Source organism: Malaclemys terrapin, chromosome 1, assembly GCF_027887155.1.
Source record: "Malaclemys terrapin pileata isolate rMalTer1 chromosome 1, rMalTer1.hap1, whole genome shotgun sequence".
Lineage (NCBI taxonomy): Eukaryota > Metazoa > Chordata > Testudines > Emydidae > Malaclemys > Malaclemys terrapin.
Window position 1 is genome coordinate 203,791,487 of NC_071505.1, and position 16,396 is coordinate 203,807,882.

General features: G+C 41.9%; 1 protein-coding gene across 1 annotated transcript in view; it reads left to right on the top strand.

Annotated features, from left to right (window-relative positions):
- Window positions 1-16,396, top strand: part of CFAP47 (cilia and flagella associated protein 47) — a 643,784-nt gene that overhangs the window by 503,299 nt on the left and 124,089 nt on the right. The window contains exon 57 of the mRNA XM_054005907.1: window positions 5,287-5,382. Within this exon, the coding sequence (XP_053861882.1) occupies window positions 5,287-5,382 (96 nt within the window). The remainder of the gene's footprint in view (window positions 1-5,286; window positions 5,383-16,396) is intronic.

Consider the following 16,396-nt stretch of genomic DNA (forward strand, 5'->3'; position numbering starts at 1 on the left):
ACCTTGGAAAAACAATTCAAAATGAGATCATACAGTTAAAGGCAACAAAAGTCAAACAGAAGATTGTGGCAAATCTGAAGTCAGCAAGATATTACTCTGTTATTCTGGACTGCACACCTGATATCAGCCGTATGGAACAAATGACTTGAATGGTGTGTTTTGTAACAACAACAGAACCTAGTGAAAATGTCCCTGCAATGGTGACGGTCAGAGAGCATTTTCTAGAATTTATTGACCTTGATGATACTATAGGAGCTGGTATGACAAATGTGCTTCTTAAAAAGCTTGGAAGATATGGGAATTGCGATTGCTGACACGAGAGGTCAGGGATACGATAATGGTGCCAACATAAGAGGAAAGAACAGAGGAGTGCAGACACAGATCCGAAAGTTAAACCTCAAGCTTTTTTATTTTTGTCCCATGCAGTTCTCATTCATTGAACTTGGTGGTCAGTGATGCAGCATCAGCTTCTAGTGAAGCTGCTGAATTTTTTAATGTAATTCAAAGCATCTATGTATTTTTCTCTGCATCAACTCATCAGTGGCAAATTTTGAAGCAACATCTGGGAACATCTTCTCTGATACTGAAACCACTGAACTTCATGGGTAAAATATTTCCAAGTTTCAAGAAAAAATTAACTACAGTAGAACTTCAGAGTTATGAATACAAGAGTTACAAACTGATCAGTCAACCACACACCTCATTTGGAACTGGAAGTACACAATCAGGCAGCAGCAGAGGGGGGAAAAAAGCAAATACAGTACAGTAATGTTAAACGTAAACTACTAAAAAATAAAGGGAAAGCAGTGTTTTTCTTCTGCATAGTAAAGTTTTAAAGCTGTATTAAGTTGTAAACTTTTGAAAGAACAATCATAACGTTTTGTTCAGAGTTCCAAACATTTCAGAGTTACAAACAACCTCGATTCCCGAGTTGTTTGTAACTCTGTGGTTCTGCTGTAGTGTTTACAAGCAATCTACCCAAATGACTAAAGATCTGTGCTCAAACAAAAGATTCAAGTCTCAGTGCTAGTTAATAATCATCTGAGGCTGGTAATTGGTTCATCTTTGGCATCTAGCATTATCTACTTGTATATTTATCTTAAGCAAAACTGATCTCCTGTACCAATATTTGAGATGGCATTTAGCTAGGGCTTGTTCACAGTGACATTAAAATACTGTGGATTACTAAAGCTAATAGTATTTTCAAGATAGAACTGTACACACAGTAGCTCAATCATCTCATTTCCATGCAGAAATTGCCACTTGTTTTAGACATGTTTTCAGACTGCTCTCTTATTACTTACTTGCCCCCTTTATTCATTTATTTAACTGAACTAAATACTGAACTCATAGAGGAAATCTGATGTAAAGAATTGTTTGTTTGCATTAAAAATATCACTTCATTTCACCTCTTGACTCCTTTTCCTGTTTACATGGGAGTGGAGGTGACTATGATTCTTTGCCACTCTTTTCTGGTCCATGGGACAGGTCTTAGGGATCCAGTCCTTTTCTCTTAAAACTTCTCTTGACAGTCTCTCTCCATTGTAACCGTGGTCTTGCTCACCTTTTCTTGGTGTCCTCTTTTTCACATGCTTTCTTTGCTGGTTGTTTTTCTCCCATTTTTATCACGTGTCCAGCCTACCTCAAATGTGCACATTCCAACTTATCAATCACTATTATATTTCTTACAGTAAAAATATATTGGAAATAAATATCACAGCATATTTGTACACCAGCATTGGCCTAAATTATCACAGATATAAAGAAATTCATTATTTTTTGAGATCAACTTAGAGAGTGGTTAATCAATTTAAAATAAAAGTGCTAAGATTAGTTGCATTGTTTTTGGCATAACTGCAACCATCATGTCCACCACTAATAAGTGTGGTTATGTTAAGATATGCACATTTCTAGGACATCATGAGGTATCGCCCAGTGCTTTTAATTTCACATGGTGTAATTAGTTTACAATAACCATATCCCCGGAGGTAGTTGAACAGTTTTGTGAAAAATAACTTTAGTGTTGAATAAATATTTATGTGAAGGTTATTGTGATCATTGCAAAATCCTGCTCACAGCAAGAAGGCTTCAAATGAGAGAAACTTGCTGTAATCAATTTAGTGCATTACAGACTTGGGGAAACAATTAGGAGGTTCCTTCAGTTTTACAGAGTAAGGTTACAAAACAGTTAGCTCCTTCCGCTGCAGTATGTCAATGTAATAAAAATGGCTTGCCATACCATTAACTTGACATTGTATTTAAGAAAAGCATGTAAATTTTTCCCACCCATCCTGCTTTGGGTATCCTTAAAATAGCCTCACAGTCACCCATTGTAGGTGCAGTCAGACAGTTTTTACCTGTGTGGCCCTCTATCAGGTAAAATAGGCTGAAGTTCAGTGGGATGTTTTAAAATTCCCTGTTTCACCGGAGAGTTGGAGATATACTATCTTTGTTTTATGCATGTTTTGTTTTCTCTGGTTCTGAGGTGAAATCAGCGTCCTTTAAAGACTGGATAATGAAAGCACATTCCTGTTAACTTTGTTGTTTAGAGAGAGCATTTGTCTATATATCTGTAGTTAATAGTCTCACTTCTCAGTACAATAGAGGTGCTGTAAAATATATTTGTCTGATTTAAACTCTGTGTTTCTTTCCTACAAGTTTGGAAAATCAATTAATCCACATGCAAATGCATGGACTCACTCTCAAAAGCTAGGTCTCCTTCCCTCAAGTAATCCTCACTACACTCACTTAGGGTACATCTACACTACAGTGGGGAGTCGATTTAAGATACGCAAATTCAGCTACGTGAATAGCGTAGCTGAATTCGACGTATTGCAGCCGACTTACCCCGCTGTGAGGACGGCGGCAAAATCGATTTCTGCGGCTTTCCGTCGGCGGCGCTTACTACCACCTCCGCTGGTGGAGTTAGAGCGCCGATTCGGGGATCGATTGTCGCGTCCCAACGGGACGCGATAAATCGATCCCCGAGAGGTCGATTTCTACCCGCCGATTCAGGCGGGTAGTATAGACCAGACCTTAGTCTTATTTAAATTAGTGAAATTGGACTTCTTTGCCAGACACTGCTGTGACCTTCCTTCATGTCCGTTTTTCTTGGATCTCTTTCTAAATGGCTGTCAGTTTCTCTCTCCCTCCTTTATCTGAGTACTTAGAGTTGGTTTTGAAAACTCAGTAATATAGTATTGTCCACAAATCAGTATATTTACACTTAAAAAAACAAGAAAAATTCAGTAGCTAATAAAATGTATTCCTGTCCCCCCACCCCAGATCTCTTTGCTTGTATCATGTTCCCTGTCCCCCATCCTTTCTCTATTTTCTGTCTCTGCAAACTTAGCTCTTTGAGGTGGGAACTGCTTCTTCCTCTGTGTTTGCACAGTGCCTAGCACATTTTGGGTCATATGGTAATATAATAAATAAATAAAATTAATTCAGATTGTAGAGTAAGTCACATAGCTTTTAGTTTTTAATTAAGTAATAATAGTACTCAGGCTTGGCTTCTGATTCCACAGTGACTACATCACACACCAGAGTAACCTTCAAGGTAACTTAAGACAGTGGCTGTATAACATCGTCTTGTCCTTGTTAGGTCATTTCATCATTCTCAATGTCCGTGTCCACACACATGTCACATTCACTGAACACAATCAATCCATTTGGCTCAGGTTCTTAGAATTAACTCCCCCCCGTCTCCTCCTGCTCCTTCCTTTTAAGTATCACCTCTGTTAGCTAGGTACCGATTTGCTGATCCTATGTCTTCCTGCAGAGGCTCAGACCCCAGGCACATGATTAGACTTACAAGTCTTCAGTGCATGCCTCAGAAATAGTTTTAACAATAATAACACCTAGCTCTTATATAACACTCTTCATCTGTAGCTCCCAAAGTACATTACAAAGGAGGTAAACATCATTATCCACATTAGGAAACTGAGGCACAGAGCGGGGACGTGATTTGCCTAAGGTCACTCAGCAGGCCAGTAGCAGAGCTGGGATGAGAATGCAGGTCCCCTGAATCCCAGTCCAGATCTAGCCATTAGGCTGCACTACCTACAATATGATTGTCGATTTATCCAAAATGCCCTCTCTCTCAGTAATTTAGCTACCTAAATCAGATCATGACTGTGCACCATGTCCATGCCTGTAAATGCATCACAGGCCTTCCTGGTCAGGTGGGTTGCTTCTATTGGTTACATACCTGTAAATCGTCCAGTTACCCTGCCTGGGTATAAATGTTTTCAGGATTAAATGTAAAATAGAAATACTTCCTAGAACTGGAAGGGACCTTGAAAGGTCATCAAGTCCAGGCCCCTGCCTTCACTAGCAGGACCAAGTACTGATTTTGCCCCAGATCCCCAAGTGGCCCCCTCAAGGATTGAACTCACAACTCTGGGTTTAGCAGGCCAATGCTCAAACCACTGAGCTATCCCTCCCCCCATTTTATTTTTTAAATATGTCACTGCATCTGAAAATACTAACAATGATTTAAATATGCAGGATCTTTATGGACTAGTAACTGATCAGAGCCTGTATAATTGATCCAGTTACTTCTTGTTGTCACAGCAACAGCATCTTCTCATTATCTAACCTCTGCGGCATCTCTTCCTCATGTTGCAGTTTTGCTAGCTCCAACTCACTTGCTGTTGTCAGGGCTTACATGTTTTATACTATCAGCCGTTTTGTTTCTTTATCCACCTACTTGCCTTGGTCTTCAAATATTTATATCCAGAATATGGTAGCGTACAATAAGGAGTGTGATATTGTGAGTCATATGAGTAGTAAATTAATGTTTGGATCGTAGGCAATTTCTTTTGTGCATTGAGTACCTTTCTAACCGAGAAAATTTTCACTTTTAACCTTTGATTTAAAAAAATGGTAATATGTATCTTCTTGTAAATGCGGCGTTGTTGTAGCCATATTGGACACAGAATATTATAGACACAAGATGGGTGAGGCAATATCTTCAATTGGACCAACTTCTGTAGTTGGTCCAATAAAAAATATTACCTCGTCTCTCTTATTGTAAAGATATTTAACAGGATTTCCTTGTTTAAATCTACAATTTCATTCAGCATATTAAGGAAAGTGATTAAAACACTGGGAGACCCTTCAAAAATGTCACCTCCTGTTTCAAAGTACACTTTGAAGCACATTAATTTGTGAAGCTCTTTCATTAGAGAACTCATTTGATCACATTTCAAATTCCAGTGAATTTCACTCCTTGAATGTGACGTTGAAGTGAAAGAATTATTTTCTCCCTTTTTTCCCCATTAGATCAGGAACAGACCATATGTCCTCTCAGTGCATCTGTCCTGCATCGCTCCAGCAGTAAGGAGTTTGCTTTCTATCTTCCACTGAAGCAGACGCAAGGTATGTGGCTTCCTGTTTATATGCTATGTGGTTCTACAAGGTGTCATCTTTTATAAACCTTGAAATATATAGGAAGTTACATTGTGTATATAAACATAATTTTAAAAGTTTGAGAAGTTTGCACTATGATATATTGAGTTTGACTTCACTGGGACAAGGAATTCGTCCTAAATCAGTGAGCCAGTGACCAACACCTTATACTTCATAGGAAAGAATTACACCCATTCCCGAAACTGGGGCTTGCCAATTGTGCAGTGCTGTATGTGGTAGAAATAGACATTCCTTCCTTACCCTGTAATAATCGTATTACACCATGAAGCATGACATTTGATTATCCCATTTTAGGAAGGAAGGCTACAAATGTTGTTATTGATATATATAAAAGAAACAAGAGGTCACTGCATTTTTTTCTAGAATGTGGCTAACTAACCAAAAAAATGAGTGTAAGACCCTTTGCAAAATAGTGTCATATTGTTTACATGAAGCAAGTGCTTTTAATGGCAGAGGATAAATTCATTTAAGGTAAACCAAGCTATCTTATATTGAGCCAAATGGACAAAGTTCATTTTACGTCTGTGAAGATTAGTAATAGCATTATACAAAGATATGTGAGCTAGTAGGTGGAAAAAGCATCTAGCTGGTAGATCTCCTATTAAAATGTAAACTGAAGGGATTTAAAAAAAAAATGAAAAACAAAAGAAACAAAAACTGACCCCAAACAACCTGTTTAGATTCCCAAATTAGTAACATAATACGTGTGTGGAATAAATACAGATCTGTATATCTGAAAAGCAGTTTCTTCTTCATGTACATGAAAAGTTATTAGTTTAATGTATTTCTCTTGCAACAACACATGGTTTCCCTAATACAGCGTAAGGGGGAAGAAGAAATTTCAATGAAAAAGGCCCTTTTTAGACAGGGCCGGCCTTAGGGGTGGGCCACCCACGTGATTGCCCAAGCGTGCCATGGTCAAGTGGGCACCATGTGGCAGCGCAGAGGTGCACACTGCTGGTGTAGTCAGAAGCTTTTCCTGGCTGGCAGAAGAGCGCCACATTGGGGGGCACCCAGATTTCTCCCTGCTTCCTCCTGTCAGAGGAAAAAGGGAAGGGGGAGCGGTGATGCACACATACTGCTGCCCCTGCCCCCCCCCCCAACGTTCCTCCACTTCTCCCTAGGGGCTGTGATGGGGGGAGTGAGGAGCAACAGTAAGTTCTCTGTTCATGCAGGCGACTTTCCCCACCAGGGCTGCTGCTCTCCTATCCTCCCCTTTATGCAGCCCAGGTGGGGAAAGTCACCTGGATGCAGGCAGCCCTGACATCACTCCTTCCCCCTCCCCCCGCCCGCCCCCACAGTTCTCTAGGGGTGTGCAGAGGAGCAGAATTCAAGGGAGGGAGGGAGCAGCAATGACAGCTGCTCTACATCAAGATCAGTTTAACCCAAATGGGCGCAGGAGGGGGAGTGCAGGGTTTGGGGCGAAGGAGGCACAGTGTAGGGGTTGGAGCAAATGGGAGGTGTGGAGCTCATGGGGCAAATGGGGGGCACCCGTGGGGGCCAGGGGCAATGGTGGGCGGCACCATGCCCATGGAGGTCAGGGGTGCCAAAATACAAGTTTGCCCAGGGTCCTATTTTCCCTTAAGACTGGCCTTGTTTTTGATAAATTATCAGTTTAAAGGGATCAGTTAAGGAGAAAGCAGGAGAAAAGAATTTCTGGAAGTAAAATAATTTAACAATTGAAAGTTCCCCTTATTTTAGTTCATGTAACAGTAAAGAAAGCAAGAAATAGCTTTTACAATCATTCAGTTGTATTTAAGCATGTATCTTCCTTCATCCCTTCTTTTTTCCCAAGGCACTTTGTCCATTGAAAGCTATTGTTTTCTATATTTTCCTACAGTGTTTGATATTTTCAACTATTTCAGAGAAATCTGGAAGCCAGAATTTAAGACTTGCCAGGAAATAACTGAAATATTTACTTTTTAGTCTTTATGTGCAATGTTTTAATTTATACTTATGCCATCTAACTGATATAGGATCTGAAAGTAATTTATTACCTTTACTATTGTAAATTTTACAAACATTTATAGACAAGTTGTACATTAATAGCAACTTGTTTCCTGAAGTTATACAGCAATACAGAGCAATCTTGTGGTTAGTTCAGGATGAATTCATAATTTAGGGGATTTCAGTAATAATTCCAGGTCTTTCATAACATGATACTGTCATCTTTTGCTCCAATATTAATATAAAAAACAATCATCTATTCCTCATCCCAGAAATGATGGAAAGATTTCTGTATTTATTAAAGCCATTTAAATGCTTTTTTTCAAAACAGGATCTTTGTGTAGGTCATGTTGTAAATTATGCTTTTCAATTTCAAGTTGTACAAGGCATTTTATTAGATTATGAATCTTAAACCTTTGCTCTAGGTGGTGTTTCATACAGTTGTATATGTGTGTGTGTGTCTATCTCTATCAATATATAACCATACACATTCACATAAATACTCTATATCGGGGTGGGCAAACTTTTTGGCCCAAGGTCCCCATCTGGGTGGGGAAATTGTATGCAGGGCCATGAATGTAGGACTGGGGCAAGAGATTAGGGGGTAGGAGAGGTGCGGGATGCAGGAGGAGGCTCAGGATAGGGGGTGCAGGGTTGCGGCAGGGAGCTCAGGGCCGGGGTTTGAGGTGCAGGAGGGGTGCAGCAGGGGGCTCAAGGCAAGGAGTTAGGGGTCTCAGGGCAGGGAGGAGGGGTTTGGGGTGTGGGCTCTGGCCCGGCACCACTTACCTCGAGCAGCTCCGGGGTGGCAGCAGCGCACAGTGGGGCTAAGGCAAGCTCCCTGCCTACCCCGACCCTGCGCCGCTCCTGGAAGTGGTGAGCATGTCCAGCAGTGGCTCCTGGGACTGGGGTGGGGCAGGCAGCTCCACCACGCGCTGCCCTCGCCTGTGAGTACCACCCCCGAAGCTCCTATTGGCCGCGGTTCCCCGTTCCCAGCCACTGGGCACTGTGGGGGGATGATGCCTGCAGGCGAGGGCAGCGCACGGAGCCCTCTGACTCCCACCCCGCCTCCAGGGGCCGCAGGGACATCGTGCCGGTGGCTTCCAGGAGCGGTGTGGGGCCAGGGCAGGCAGAGAGCCTGCCTTAGCCCCCACTGCACCAGAGGCTGGCAATCCTGTGAGCCACATTGAAAGCCTTGATGGGCTGGATCCAGCCTGCTGGCCATAGTTTGCCCTCCCCTGCTCTATATGGATTTAAACCAAACAAATTAGCCTTTGGAGAAATACAAACTAAAGCCTGTATCAACTTCCCCTGGAAATAGCCATAGGCGGTCCTATGGAAAAAGGAAATGTGAGATTAACCACTCAGTTTCCTCCAAATTTTGTCACAGATTGGGGTATTTCTTGACAAGTATTTTGCTTCCCCTTCTAGCTAACAGCTATTGGGAAGGAGGTTGCAAGTTGATGGTCTCTTTATTTATTTATTTTCCTCTGTTTGGAGGTCTCTGTCATATACTTCTGTACCAGGTATGGACTGGCTACAGAGCTTGTTTATACACACCAGATGTGTTCATCCTAAAATCCTTTAATGCTCTCCCAGGTGTGACTAAAGTTATCTTTAAATAAGGTCTTTTCCATACAGTGCCACCTAGTGGCTGAATAGTATAATACAGTTTAGCATTCCATTAATCTCTGGTTCAATCCAGTGTTGTTGTAGCCATGTTGGGCCCTGGATATTAGAGAGACAAGATGGATGAAGTAATATCTTTTATATAAGTTGGTCCAATAAAAGATGTTATATCACCCACCTTGTGTCTCCATGTTTCAATAACATTTCTGGAGATGCAGCAGCAAGGGAGTAGATCACAGAGAAGGTGGTGAGGACTCACGCAGAGTCTGATAATTTCCTATGCAAAGATTTTATGCAGACGTACAGAAAAGCTGTGACTGATGCCATGGGATGTTTTTTGTTCTTTACTATAGACACCATGTGGAACTGTCCAGTTTAATCTTATCCATAAAGTATGTAGTAAACTTGACCAAGCAATCGGTTTAAGGAAATACTAAAGCAGAAAACCAATCCTAGTCAATTAGGGTTACCATACGTGCTCTTTTTCCCAGACATGTCCGGCTTTTCGGCAGTCAAACCCCCGTCTGGGGGGAATTGCCAAAAAGCCGAACATGTCCGGGAAAATGGCGGCTCTGCTCCTCCCTGACTCTTCGGCTCTGTTTAAGAGCCAGGCTGCCTGAGCGCTACCGGCTTCGGGCAGCCCCCGTGCCTCTGGACCCTGCGCCGCCGGAGCCCGGGAGGGGAAGTGCCCGGCTGGGGGCGCAGGGCCCGGAGGCATAGGGGCTGCCCGAAACCGGTAGCGCTCGGGCAGCTCGGCTCTGTTTAAGAGCCGGGCTGCCCGAGCGCTACGGGCTTCGGGCAGCCCCCGTGCCTCCGGACTCTGTGCCACCGGAGCCCGGGAGGGGAAGTGCCCGGCTGGGGGCGCAGGGTCCGGAGGCATAGGGGCTGCCCAAAGCCCGAGCGCTACCAGCTTCACGGTTTGCCTGGCAGCCTCCAGACCCTGCGCCCCCGGCTGGGCGCTTCCCCTCCCGGGCTCCAGCTGCGCTGGGAAAGCGCCGGCTGGGGGCGCAGGGTCTGGGGGCTGCCCGGCAAACCCTGAAGCCGGTAGCGCTGGGGCAGCCCTTTCCCCCTGGCTGGGAGTGGGAGGGAGGAGGGGCGGAGTTAGGGTGGGGATGGGGCGGAGTTGGGGCAGGGCCGGGGCCCGTGGAGGGTCCTCTTTTTTTATTTATGAGATATGGTAACCCTAAGTCAATCATACTGCCCACTATCCAGTCTGTTGTTTTATACATGTATTGACGATGCACAGCTGTACATCTTTTTGCTCTGAGAATCCTGCTAGCTTGGTGTCTGCCAATAGGTAGGTGGTAAACAGAATATTGGTGAGTGGATGCATGTTGTGCTGCTTGCCTCGTTCACAACTACGGGAGATGGAAGCCTTGCTTCTGGGTAGGAGTCATTTTTTCTATGAGGAGGCTCTATCTTCCTTCCCCTTTGCACTTAGGGACAGATGATGTGTGGACATGCAGTATGTAGAGGGCAGAGGTAAAAAGTTTTATTGTCTCATATTCACTTGGCTCACTTAATAATATAGACTCCGATGCAGTGGCTAATGAAATCAATTCAATGGAAAACCTCCAATTGACTTCAGTGGGCTTTAAAGCAGAGCCCACACCATGCTCCTTTCTTCTCTGGATCTTGATTTTCTTCTTTTCTTTGACTTGTAGCTTGCTCTTTTCCTCCTCGTTCTCTTTGACTCTAGGTTTAACCTTTTTGTTTTTTACAGATATATCTTAAAATCTCCAGAATTCAATCAGTTAGGACAGATTTTGAAAATTGACCCCTCTTCCCCTTTCTGTGCCTTTAACTTTGTACACACAGATTATATAATATAGACATCTATATATCTGTTTGCAAATCAGAGACATCATTTACACATCCAAAACTGCAAGCACAAACAAGAAGCATTGGTTGAGGCGCCTTTAAAAGTCAGGCCCTTCAATTCTGAGAACAGAACTTTACACTGACTTTATTAGGAAAATGTGCTGTTTTATATGCTGAGAGCATTCATCCATGCAAATCCATATAAAACTTCTCATGTGAATTTATCATGGGAAATAGATATAATTGCCTCACAGATTTAAGTTAGGCCATGCAGTAGGTTTCATCACTGTCTCATGATTTCTTACTAACCACCCCAGGTACAGTACTTCAGAGCAATTAAACTATACAAATACTCCTCGGAGGAGGCTATTATTTCACATAACTTAGTCTCCTTTTTCTAGTTTCTAACAGAGAAACCAAATATTCAGTTATTTCAGTATGTTTTGGCTCTGATGGGTGGCCATCCCTTCCCCCTGTATATAAATTAGATTTCCTGATTTCAATAGGGCTAGAAACTGAAAAGACCATTAATCGTAAATTAGAATAACCTGCTGATGATGATCCATTTAATAACTGCTGTGGTTGGACAGACTAACTTGGAGCATGTCCTTGCATAGGTAGAAATACCCTGTTCCTTATTTAGTGATATGTTAATCACCAAAACTCAGTTGAAATAGGGCGGTTTTGCCCTATAATGAATCAGAGCTCTATATCTAGACCAAAATTTGCCATGGCAAATTATCTGCACACTCATTCTTTGGATATAGCCAAAAAATCCAGAAAATATCCCCAATATCAAAAAATCAATTTTTTATAAAATATTTTTAGATGGAAAGACAATTGGAATAGAATTTACATGTAGTCTCCAAAGCTATATCTACATTGTTGCATTTCTTTCCATTTTCATGGAGCCTCATTTTATGTATTTTAAATACTCCAGGCATAAAAGTTTTATGTCTGGAGCCCTCATTAAGTTTTGAGTAGAACAGTTTGCAGGGAGCCATATTGGACACTTCCATCTACTTTAATATTTTACTATAGCTGTTTAAAATAACAGTCTCCATGATTTAGGGGGAAATACAAAGACAAACTTTATTTACGGAGTCCAAAGGTAAAATTTTCAGAAGCACCCCAATAACTTTGAAACCAAAATCCCATTTTCAAATATGACTTATGTATCTAGGCTGCTAAGTCTTATTGAAAGTCAATTTTCTCTTTTCAAAATTGTACTTAAGCACCAAAGTCACTTAGCTATATTTGAAAATTACCCCCAGCATTACAAAAATAGAAAAGAAGGTGAAACATCTTTGCAAGACTTTGAAGCTGGAGGGCCACAATAAGATCCAGCCCTTGTTTTCAGTGTGGCTATATGTTAGATTTTTATTTAATTTCTGGTTTATTTTCTGGTTTTAGGTGAGCAGTAGCTGTTCATTGAATCTTATATGTGATTATATCACTAATTGGGAGGGGAGAGAGACACACACACCATATTTTTAGGCATAGGCACCAGAGGCAGTATTGAAATTGAGCTTTCAACTTTAACGTTGCACTAAATGACTTCTGAGGGCTTGATTTCTCAACTATTGTTTTGAATTAATGTTGATTTTTTTTTGCATTGAGTTGTTCTAAAACTTTTTTTTAAATAAAACATTTTATTGATGTTTTTATAGACAAAGACAGTGTAACCTATTACAATGAGATTAAGAATGCTGTAGCAAATACAAGCACAAAAGTTAAGCAAAGGTCAAATCTCTATACGGTAAGCGTATAGTAACTAATTTAAAGATTCTTGCCCAAAACAAACATTTTTGAACAATAGAGTGGCTCAAATATTGAATTAAACTAGAAAAACTTTAAGGTTTGTCTTAAATGGGCCCCCAGAAGGTCTCCTAATCGTATCACGTTGAGCCTTAAATGGCATACAAGACTATAGCGTACTCTGACCTCCACTCATGCTGCCACTTTGTGTTCCAGAATTTAAGCTTTGATTATTTTTTTTTTAGTAAAGGGTGAGATCTTCTCCCCTGATCCAGACCTTTTACACTAGGTAAAGGGGCCTGAGTGGTATAAAGCATCCCTAAAAGCCCTTATCCCAGCTAGGAGAGGACTCCCCTAGCGCAGGCATTGCAGGGGACAGCCATAACACTGTCCTCTGAGGACCTCTTCACAAGCCTTGACATGAGGGAGCAGAGCCAGAGCATGCAGTGCTGAGGAGGTTCCGTGCAGTGCTATGGCCTCAGTGCAGCCCACAAGGCTCTGTAAATTAGACAGGCCGCCAAGCCTAAAGATATGCTGGGGGCCTCTACTGACCTTGGAGCAGCCCAGGATAAGAAGGGCACAAATGTAGCTTAAAGCCATTTGTCACAGGGTCTGGGGTGAAAGCCAGACCAGAGAGGGGTTATGTCACCTCTTACCCTGTAACCCTGGGGGCTTTACAATGCTTTGCTACTGGAGCTCTCTGCCTAGGATGCTCATAGTCAGTATTACAGCATGCAGGTCACACCCTGAGTGTCTGTGTGCTAGACAGCCCTGGATCAGCACCTCTGGCCCAGCAACCTGTCTACAGCCCCACGCTGGCTTCCACCAGCCTCGGTAACAACCAGCAAGGTGACCCCAACACATTCCAAGTCCCAGATTTTTCCAAAAACACGTGTTCTGCCATATCTAGCCCTCTTCAGGATAGTTCAGAGAAATATTAAGATCTGTTTGTTCCTGTAAAGAGACAAAAGTACATTAGAGCTTATTAATTTAACTGGGTAAATCTACCCTTCCCTGCAAACAAGGCTCTGATTTGGTTTATAGTAAAAATAAAAAAAATATCAAGAGGCCATATGTGAAGTGATGCCAAGTAAAAAAATAAAAAGTTAGAAATGGTTACAAGCAAATAAAATGAAAACACACATGTAAAAGGTCTAAAATAAATCTAGCAAGGTATAGGCTTTGTTCAAGATGGTTTCTTTCACCAGTCATTTTTCTTTTATGTCTGATTTTCCCTTGGTCAAGACCTTCCACCAAAGTACAAAATGCTGGGATTCTCTTATCTGCCTGGGTGAAAAATCATTGTGTAAGTGGGTTTCTCATCTATATTCATTTTCCAGAGACTTCAGCTCCTCCCTTGGTAGAAGGACCCATCTTTCTCAGCTTGTAAAAGTTCTGTTCCCTTGTGTCCATCTAGTGATGGAGGCCACAGATGGCTTCTGTCTCTGCTTATATCTTCAGAAGTTCAACTACTTTGTTTCAAGAGGCAGGATGACCTCCACCTGTTTTTCTCTTCCTGTGGCCTTCCCTTCCCCCTGTATATAAATGGGGCTTCCATCCTTCTGATTCCATAATGCTTAACTTACATGAGACAGGTAAATAAATACCTGCCTTCTCTCCTGTCTAGGAGGAAACCGGTTTCTCCCTGTTTGGCCAGACTTTAAAGCATGGTATCATGAAGTATCCATATTTCCTCATATTGTGTTAATACATAAATGTTAATCATCAGTGTGGCATTAGCTTTCTGAAAAGACTTCACTCTATACACTTTTGTAATACAGTAATATTGACATACAGTCAATTGATTCAATTGCTTATCACTTGAGGTTCAGCCCCTCTTGTTTGTATAGATGAGTAAACTTTTGCAACATATTCTGTGGAAAGTAAAAGCTTCGATAAATAAAAGCTTTTTTCACCTGCTGGGACACATGCCAGGCTGTCTCCTCCCCCACTTGTTGGCTTGATAATGTTTCTTTACCTAATATGTAAAAATAGACCTTCATTGTCTGTGCCTGAAGATGGGGCTCAAATATACAATCCTTCGAGGCAGACTGTGCTTATGCATTATTTGCCAAACACATTTTAAGAATATAATTCTAGCACATATTCATAATATTTTGTACACACCCTGTGCATATATCATACAAGAACATTAATGATCAGAGTGTTAGTTTTCCAATATCTTACATACCTTTTATATACAGATTTTAACCATAGCGAGTACACTGAATTGGTCAGGCCAGATGAAACTCATACCTGATACGAATGAACCCCTTGCCCTCTGGCATTGGGATGCACTTAGGGTCACACTGCCCTCCCCCCTTACAAAGCTGCAGGAAGGTTAGCTGCTAGCTGACCTGGAGGCAGGAGGTCAGAACCCTATTTCCTGGGCAGGTCATCTGCCTCCATATTTTCTTTCCTCTCTCCCCTTTATATAGAAAAAAACCTGTTTTGTCACCTTTGTCTGTCTTCAGTCTCCAGGACATAATATCAGAGAGTAGCTATAATTTTCATCTACCGAGGTGTTACAAATATTTTACAGTGACATTAATGACCAGTATGGTGTTAGATTTAAAATGATATATTATATCACCTTTTAAATAAATATCGTGACACCAATGTGTAAGGTGTAATGAATATGTCACTCCTGACAAGAGTTTCTGACAAAGTAGTGAACCACAAATGGGCTTCTGTGTCCCTCCCTTCCCACACCACTACAGTCATCCTTCCCTCTGTGGCGCAATACAGAAGCTCACCCAACATCTATATCCCTTAAAGGTGTGAAAAAAGCTTCAAAATATGAACTGAGTGTAACTGATGCAGTGATGTTTACCTAAGACCTCTTAGTGCTAAGAAATAGCACTGAGGTTTGAAATGCCTCTGCTTATCTCAGTAAGGTGTTAACTCAGATGTCTAGTGATGATGATTTAAATATCCACATTGTTAACTATTTTAATGCTGATCAAATTCTATAAGAAAAGAGAACAGGAATCATATTTTGAAGATCTACACAATCTATGTGAGTGAGTGCCATTTAATTTTTGCCCCACAAGTGGGCAATTCTTCAGAGTGTGTAACCATTTTTTCTCCCAGTCAAAACGGAGCCAAGCCAAAGAAGCCCAGCAGGGTATTTGAGCCCTATTGAAGGCTATTTCAAATGCCACACTATTCTGTCTGTGATGTCTCAAGTATTTATGCTATGGGACAAGGTTTTACAACTGTCTGAAGGTATGTTTACACTGTAATTAAAACCCCAATTCAGGATCGTGGGGTTTAGTCTAAGGGGCTATTTAATTGTGGTGTAGACATTCAGACTCAGGCTGAAGCCTAGGCTCTAGGATCCTAGATGGGAAGGTCCCAGAGCTTGGGCTGCAGCCTGAGCCCAAAGTCTACACCGCATTTCAATAGCCCCTGAGCCCAAGATCCATGAACCCAAGTCAGCTGTCATGGTCCAGCTGCGGATATCTACTTTCAGTGTAGACATACCCTGAGAGACTTCCTTAACAGATAAGAGACTGACTGAGAGCGGTGGCTTCAAAAGACCAGTTAGTGGTGAAGATAGCTCTGCAATTCTCATTGGTTGCCTCTCACACAGCAGCCAGGTCTATGCCCACTGTGATGATTACGAGACGAACATCATGGTTGCAGTCATCAGGTATCCCAAAAGAGGTTCAGGAAACTATTGAAGACCTGCCTTTTGAAGGCCATGACATATGAAATTCCAGAACTGATAAAGTGCCTTAGTCTCTGAAGACCTGTCAGTGATGCTTCAGCCTCTGGGTCTCTATACACCGTCACAAAAGAGGAACCC